Source organism: Cupressus sempervirens, chromosome 1 (assembly GCF_028749045.1).
Source record: "Cupressus sempervirens isolate cs-2001-9-10 chromosome 1, ASM2874904v1, whole genome shotgun sequence".
In the NCBI taxonomy this organism is placed as follows: domain Eukaryota; kingdom Viridiplantae; phylum Streptophyta; class Pinopsida; order Cupressales; family Cupressaceae; genus Cupressus; species Cupressus sempervirens.
The window spans coordinates 791043992-791053052 of record NC_143118.1 but is presented as its reverse complement, the minus strand read 5'-3'; the positions used below and the strand labels follow the sequence as shown (position 1 = coordinate 791053052).

At 37.2% G+C, this 9061-nt stretch overlaps 1 protein-coding gene across 1 annotated transcript; it reads left to right on the top strand.

The window, feature by feature from the left end:
- The first annotated feature begins 785 nt into the window (after nucleotides 1-785).
- Nucleotides 786-3083, top strand: PFK2 (phosphofructokinase 2). Its single transcript, XM_089790036.1, has 2 exons — nucleotides 786-940; nucleotides 1252-3083. The coding sequence occupies exon 2, from the start codon at nucleotides 1263-1265 to the stop codon at nucleotides 2691-2693; it is 1431 nt and encodes a 476-aa protein (XP_089646162.1). The 5' UTR covers nucleotides 786-940; nucleotides 1252-1262; the 3' UTR covers nucleotides 2694-3083.
- Nucleotides 3084-9061: the final 5978 nt, after the last annotated feature.

Below are 9061 nucleotides of genomic sequence, written 5' to 3'. Positions count from 1 at the left end.
TGTCGGATTACACAAGCATGGTTGAATTGAGAATTAAAACACTGTTTAGCAACAACGATAGGAAAGAAGGGAGGCGACATGACACAACATTACTGATAAGAAGCAACAATGAGTAAAGGTGACAACATATATTTGCAGACAAAAATGAATAGTAAACCAAATAGGTCTGTGGTGGACATAATTTTTTTAGCTTTCAATTAATTTGGAATGCCCATTTTCTTCCTATTGAAATTAAAATAGATATATGAGCAATTCCATCTATTTAGATGGAATATCAAATCTTTGATTTAGGGATAAATGAAGATACGAAATACTCATTCCGCATTTGGAGACCAAACAATAGATTAGGAATTTTAGGGCTCGTTTGGTTGATGGAATAGGAATAGGAATAGAAAAATTAGAATACGATTTTTATTTTGTGTTTGGTTAATGGAATAAGAATAGAAAAATTTGGAATACGATTTTTATATTCCCATTTTGCCCTTAAAATGAGCTTATACTCATTCCAAAAAATCGCTGTCATTGGAATAGCCATTCCTATTCCCAATATTACATGCCTATTCTCCATTCCTATGCCTACAATCAAAATTTCAAATTCTAATTGTTGTCCAAATCTGCTCGATCCAAAGGTGCCCTAACATCTAAATAGCAAAAGCTGTAATGCCACCTTTCCAGTATCCACTTCATCTCCCACAGTTTTTCTCGTGCGAACCTAGATACAGATATCTAGAAAGAATAAAACTGGAGCCCACAAAGTATTAAATTCCCTGTACAGGTGGCTTTCAAAAGATCTAGAGCTTCGACTCAAAAGATGGCGCTGACGCGTAGCAGTTTGACAAATATTCAGCTGTTTTTCAAATGAAAACTCCAAAACCATTGCAGCAGATCATGTTTTTCAAATGAAAACTCCAAAACCACTTTGCGACTCTGGATATATGAAGTATGTCTGCATGTAACCTAATTTTGTGTGTATGGCATAGAGATAGTCGCCTTAACATTTTCTTCTCTCGTATTTCGGAGGTTTATTCAACAGAATTACTGATTTCTTCCTTCTAGAACTTGAATTTCTAACTTTAGACTAGACCTCCCATCGGGGAATTTGTCATCTGTTTATAAAATATATATACACCTTTCTGGAAACTGTTCTATTCGTCTGTTTTATCAATATCTGAACTATATAGAGAAAATTGAGTTCTTTTTCTATTTGAGTTCTTGTTGCTGAATCTGTGGTATACATTTTGCTTTTGAAAGCTCTTAATTCAATGGATACGACTGGATTGAGGAAGCCATTGTCAATAGATGATCTCAATTTTGATGAACTAGTCATCAATTCTCCTGGCCAAAAGAGAATCCAGAGCATACCCCATTTGAGCGAGGATGTAGAAGGTTTACCTAGTTTTACAAACCCTTTGATGCATAATCAGTATTTTAATCCCATCGAGGGTTTTTTTTTGACGGAGACGGATATGGTCATGGAGAACATAGCCGTAGACTTGAATACAATAGAAACAGAGACCCAGATACTGTACCATAGGGCAGGGCCTAGGTTGAAGGTTTGTTTCAGCCCTCATGAGGTCAAAGCTGCCATTGTCACATGTGGGGGGCTCTGCCCTGGGCTAAATACAGTTATAAGAGAGCTTGTATGTGGTCTATGGTTTCAGTATGGAGTGAGGGATATCAAGGGGATTAAGTCTGGTTATAGAGGATTTTATTCATCAGAGCCCGTGGATCTATGTCCTAAGTTAGTGCACGGTTGGCACAAGAGAGGTGGGACATTGTTGGAATCCTCAAGGGGAGGGTTTGATCTGAAGAAGATAGTGGATGCAATTGAAGATCGTGGGTTTAATCAAGTTTATATTATTGGGGGGGATGGGACCATGAGGGGTGCCGTGAAGATTTTTGAGGAGGTTCGGAGGAGGAAGCTGAGGATTTGCATTGCAGGGATTCCTAAGACGGTGGATAATGATGTGGGAATCATTGATAGATCTTTTGGCTTTCAGACAGCGGTTGAGACAGCGCAAAGTGCTATTGATGCAGCACACGTTGAGGCACAGAGTGCAACCAATGGCGTGGGGCTAGTCAAGTTAATGGGACGTAATACAGGGCACATTGCACTTCATTCCACATTGGGTAGCCGCGATGTGGATTGCTGCCTTATACCTGAAAACCCATTTTATCTTGAAGGAGAAGGGGGATTGTTTGAGTTCTTGGAGCAGCGATTGTCGGAGAATGGGCATTTTGTGCTTGTTGTTGCAGAGGGGGCTGGACAGGATTTGATTCCAAGGACCTCTGAGGAAAAAGAGAAGAGGGATGAATCGGGGAATCCCATCTTTTTGGATGTTGGGCCATGGCTCAATAATGAGCTGAAGCAGTGGTGGAAGAAGCATCACCCCGATGAGCTCTTCACGGTGAAATATATTGATCCAACTTACATGATCCGAGCCGTACCGGCCAATGCTACTGATAATATCTACTGCACTCTCCTAGCTCATTCTTGCATACATGGTGTCATGGCAGGCTACACAGGATTTGTCGTTGGACCTATCAATGGGAACTATGCCTACATTCCCTTGGTCCGGGTGGCTTCTACTCAACACCGTGTTGATATCAATGATCACAAATGGGCATGGGTGAGGTCGGTTACCAACCAACCAGAGTTTTCAAAGATCACAAAGTCTCGCAAGGAAGATTGATTTCCTGCACATTTATCGAGCATGAGCATTACATTATTGTTTTGAAGATGGATTACAACCCAGCGTTTCAGATCACTTACTATAAATTGGGTACTTCCTGATGTCTACATATCGATTGATTTGGAGTTCTGTTTTACTTTTGGATCAAATTATCCTAGGGGTTTTCCCTGAGTCTGGCATAAATTACTAAATGCTAATAAGCATGAATATGATTACGATAGATGGTTGCATCTGATAAGTTACCGTTTTCATCCTCTTATGATCATTTTTTAGTGTAGACATCATTTATGATGCTTGTATAATCTTTATGGAACGCATACTGCGTTGTAAATTCTGAAATTGAAAGTCTTTCTTTTTCCCATTTAATAAAAGATGTTTGTGGTTTTGTCAGTGAATAATTATACAATAAATTTTAGCTCTAAATTTCACCCTTCTGCATAACTCTTTTTATTTCTTAATTAATGATATCATATTTCCACAATCCATAGTTTCATTGCTAATGCTGTTATGTCTGGACTAATGTGGAATTTTTTTTCCCATTAGTCCTTTTTACTTGTTTATTATCCTCTGCTGTTTTATAACAAATGCATATATAGTGTCACTGATAATTGATGAAAATGTTCACTGTCATCTCTATAGTTTTTACAAATTGGAGAAAGAATCATGAAGTTTATGATTGCGTGTTTCAATTGGAAAAGTTTTCCACAAAATGCTGAGAATTACAATCTCATTGACCTTATTTTCTTGTCTGCTAAACGTTTATTCTTATTCATGTTTAAAATGTTTAAAACCTTTCATATATAAATTCGTATTTCTTCCCTCCCTACCATACATACGTGCAATAACATATGAAGCCGAATTTTGTTTTTTCTAATTAGTGTGCATTTCCCTCGTACATTATAGCTAGGAGTTAATTTACTGTCAATAAATCTCCCGTACAGATATGGTAGTCCCTTCCATTCAATTGTTATTTGTTAGCAGCTCATCAGGGATTTGCCATGCTATCTTGTCAGTCAGCTGAAAGAAAATCAACTGAAACTCTCAAGTTCTGAACGCAGAGGACAAGTAGTAAATAATTTACACAATCTCACCCTGTCTTTGATAAGCCACATTCATGGGAGGGTCTTGCGAATTTTGCAGAGGCGCGACCTTCTGCCAAATCTGATGCTCAGCTTTTGGCAGTTTACCCAATTGTAATTCTGTTCTGATCAGCTTCCTCAAGATACTTATGGGCCTTCCTCACCTGAATTGATCCAGTGAGTGGAGATAGCATGAAAAAATGGGTGGAATCTTCCTACTCACCAGACACGTCCCAAATATGGTGAAGCATCTGTTAGCGCCGACTGGGATGTCGTGTCTGTGCTCCTTTTGGAAGATATTACCTCTTCCCCCTGTGGCCTTTGGGCATCCTTGTTGGCCTGAAGTTCAATAATCTCCTTTTTGTTGTGATGTGGAGCCTAATCAGAATCAGAGGTTTATACGGTGTGGTTTCCCCCAAGATTATTTTTATGGGGTCCCTAGGTGCGCTCGTTGTCATCGTACAGGGTGGGGTCGAGAGGCAACACCCCCGTAGGGTATTTGGGAGCAGTGCTCCCTAAGCCAAAAATGACCCTACTATTGTAAAGGGCGTTGGCTGTTATTTTTCTATTGCACGACTTATTCTAGCCCATTTGTATAAAATGGCGTAGGGTAAGGGATTTCATTATGTATGGTGATATTGTAGCTTCTTGCAGTGGTATTGAGCTGTAAGGGATTGTGGATTGTAATTACTAGATAATAATAATATTGGACTTCTTGTTGGTGGACGTAGCCCAGGGATTGGGTGAACCACGTTAAATCTTTGTGTCTTGTGTTTTCTTATGTGTGATCTATTATTTTCTGATATTGGTTATATTTGCATGCAACTGTTATTTCTGTCCGTGGAGTATCCTTGTTGGCCTAAAGTTCAATAATCTCTTATGTGGCCAGAGCAAATCCAACCTCAAGTGTGTGAAAACCAGAGCTATTCCTCTAAGAAGCTTTCTTTCATCCCCAGTCTCCAACAACATAAATCACAATCTTGCCCAGTATGCTATCCCTTTCACAATTTAAGCAGAAGGATCCAACATCTGAAATTAGGTCCTAGATGTAGCCATTTTCCTATGATACCCTCATGACAGAATCAACAAATGTAAGTTAACAAAAAATAACAGTGCTATACATGGGCACAACTGAATCCTTCTTTCTAGGATAGGCTACTTAGGCAAGAGTGTTTGGCCTCTAACAATAATACCGCTGGTCTGATCTCTTTGTTGCTCCTCGGTTATCACAGGAGGACCTGATTTCAGTTGTGTGCTCAGTGCGTAATCTCCTTGCCCCCAGTATGAAACATCTTTTAGCTTCTGATTGCTATCCATGCACTGTGTGTAATTTACAAGTGATTTACTACAGCTGCGGTATTCCTATGATGGGATTGTGCTTCACGAAAATACTACCTCTGCTTATCACTCTTGCATTGTCAGTAAAACTTATGACTGGAGCATCTTCTGAGTATGTCCTCAACTAATATTTCTAAACTTTCAGACAGTACAATTGATCGTCACTCCAAAGGAGCCATGTGCAATGACTCATATATCCAGCAATGCTAGAATAATAATTATGAATAATTACCATGTGAAAAAGTCATTTGAGAAACTAGAGTCATAAAAATGATAAGTAGATTAGCATAACAAGTAGTTCAGAAATAGAAAATATACGACTGTCTGAATCTCATTGAGGGCGCAACTTAAATGCAGTACAGTCTTTTGGATGTGTTGTTTCCTTGTATATAGCAGAATTAGAAACTATCATTTTATTCCTAGCACTTGTAATTCAATTTAAATGCAACAGAGTCTTTGGAATGTTGTTTCCTAGTAAATAGTAGAAACCAGCCTTCTAATCCTAGCACTACAAAGGGATATATCGCGGCCTTGCTCAGATTTATGCTAGATGTCATGGCCACTACGTCAGGTTCTTCACATTGTTATGGGGACCTTAATTAAGAAATAAAGAAAATGGGTTCTTTTAAAAGAGGATGGAGTTAGTTCTATGTTGTCTATGGGCGGCTAGGCATCACCTGCAATGTTGGGGACAGACGAATGACATCCCCTTCTTGACATTAGTCTTGCCTGAAGATGGGTATGGCCTGCATTCTCAACCATTCATTGGGTGAACAGGCATTGGGAGGACAGCATAGATAACCATCATCGCATAAGGATAAGATAAAAAACAGATTATCCAGCTTTGGCTTCGCACAATGAGTTTCTGGTCGTAACATAAACATGAAGAATACTGTGAACAGTGATCTTTGCACTTCTCTACCTTGTCTTAGATTACCAAAGTAGTAAATTCCAAAGAAACCAAATAGTTGGTAGAATTAGAAGCAAAGTGGAAGACGAACATACTATTCAAACAACAAAGAAGAGCAATGGCAGGAGAACATTACATATAACAGACTGACAACATGCCAAAATCGCTTTTGCAATTCTTCAAGGATTAAATATGTGGGTGACAATGCTTTCCAAGCTTTTGTGAAGCCTGTCACATTTTCCACCATTACGACTAACTCCTCTCATGGTGTCAAGCAAGTTTGGGTGGTTGCAGTTGCCCTGCTATATATGCAAAATATGGAAGTATCAAAGCTGTTCTGACAAATTCCCTCAAAGAAATGCGGTTTTGTGAATATCGTGATCATAGGATTTCAACAGAATGGTTTTTTATGGAGAAGCTTTTAGGATTCTCAAAGAAATGCCTCAAAGAAGAATTGTCTTGTCACTCTTGTGGACTACAATAGTTGTGATATACTCACAAACTGGGTTCTGTGGAAAAGGCCTTGGAAATTTTCAAGGAAATCTAACTGGTAGGTGTAAATATAAATTTTACGACTCTTTTCAAGTATTATCCCTGCTTATGCCAAAGTGAGAGCCTCTGAACAAGTATGGATCTCCATCAAAGAACACAGGGAAGAGTAATGATAGCATATCATGTTAGTTGCTCAAAGTATTTGTCGAAGTTTGGTGTATGTTCCTCTATGTGTTCTCTACAATTTGGACAAGACCACATCAGTTGAGGGATGAAGAGTTGCAGAGTAAATGCAAGTGTTCATGGGGCATATTCTCTACAGTTTGGACAAGAATACCTAAGCTGCGGGATGAAGAGTTGCAGCCATTAGTTGCAGAGTCGATAGAAGTATTCATGAGAATGTGGAAGGTAATAGTTACAGCTGTTCCTAAACGAAAACAGAAGGTACCTACTGAAGTAGACAAGCTTTATGAATTAGAACCTATAAAGGGTAGGATGCAAAGGAGGAGTTTCCATTTCTAACACTGTTCTTGAGGCAAGTTTAACCATACTGTGTTCCGTTGAACCATAGAATTTGACAGAGATTTCCTAATATTGCACTTTCTGATATTATTTTCTTGTCCTCCTGCTATTAATAATTTAATTTATGCCTGCATAGATGAGAGTTTTTATGCCAGAGGGCAATATTAGCCTATAGGAAGTTCTATTTCTAAGTGTGTATTGAACCTTTTTGTTCTATGCTTATTATAATCCAGTTGATTTATCCTTCGCAATTATTGTGATACCCTGAGGATAGGGCATAGCTCATTAAGACACCTCATCTTTCTGTTATTGTCTTTGCTTTACGGTATCTTAATAATGATGTATCCATGTGTAACAAAATAGTTTGGAAATATAGGTAGTGATGCTTCGGTTAAATTTTGAATTCTTACTTGGCAATGGAAGTAGATCTTTAAGAACCAAAGTTGAAACCCAATGGATTAAGGCAATGCTTTGTTAATAACATTGGAGTAAAAAACATTTTTTTACGTGCTGCTCTATAAACTAAGATGAAGTTAGCATAGCTTTTGACACAATCCTTTGTATTAATGATAAGTAGAATGGAATAGCTGTAAATATTATTGAGTATTTAAATTGTGTAGTTTATCATTTTGTATGACATTTGAATGGATGTATCGTTACATTTCAATAGAGTTTGACTATATACATATTCAACTCTGTATCTTATTAGCAACAACCTGGGATTGTAACTACCATATATGGGGGCATAATTAAAAGCAACGTTTCGTAGCTTGTGCAAAATCTGAACTTGGGATGGTAGCGATCTCAGCTTAGTCTCTATTTTTTTCTAATGGGGCATGGGAAGGCTTGAACCGGTGATTAGTTTTGTAGACATTGTGAGTTAATTTGTGACAATGGTCATAATAGGCCGGTGTAGACAGTGAATTTCTTCAACTAGGTCAATGACATGAGCTTAGAATGGATTATGGGATGTTTATGTAGAATTATGAATAATATTGGGATGATGTTTAATTTGAGATTTCAATGCCTTTCGATGGAAGCTCCTTGGGATAGTTTTGAGGAATTGAAAACTTTTGGAATCTTGTTTTTTTTCAACATATTTTCAAACATTATTAATTGTTGGGATTAATCTAAGGGAATATTATTGAGGTATTATTAACCTCTAAAAATCAATAATTCTGAATAGATTTTTACAATCCATGAGATAATTTAGATTCGGTTGCATGAGTTTTGTATCAATGTTTCAAATCACACTTAATGATCTATGATCAAGATGGTAGAAGGCATAAGAAGAAAAATGGTAATGGATCATGGAGTCTGATCCAAAATACTAATGGAAAACTATTGACACGATTGAATCTAGAAGCAACATACAAATTCTAAGAATAATTCAAGAGATTATTGTAGAGTATGAGATAGCAATCCAAAAATATGGTTTTGCTACTAATCAATAAAATTTATGATTTGGGGCTTTGTTTTGATACATGTTTTGGTAAATGGCAATTTGTTACACTATCTAGTCCTAAATCTTCTAATGGTTTTGTTGAGCATCGTAATTGCACGATGACAATGATAGAGATTTGTGAGAATCTCTCTCATGACAAGTCAGTAAAATATAGACTCCAACGATAGGTCAATTGAAGATAAATATTTTTATTTAACAAAGAGGCCGTTGTTGGTTTAGTGAAGTCCATTCTATAACTTTGGAACACTTCGAAAATAATTAGTGAAAAATCACTTTTTTTTGTATTTTTTGATTTCTTTGATACATGCAAATCTAATATGTGGCTAATATGAATTTCTAATTTAACCAGATTTGTGAAAGCGAATTACAAAGAGATAAGGTAACAATAGAGTAAACAAAGTACAAAAAATGAAATCTAAATAGACATTAGCCTCAACGATAATGTGTACAAGATTTGTGAAAGCAAATTGCAAAGAGATATGTTAACAATAGAGTAAACAAATTACAAAAAAATGAAATCTAAAAATACATAAGCCACAACATGAACATGTTTGCGAATTAA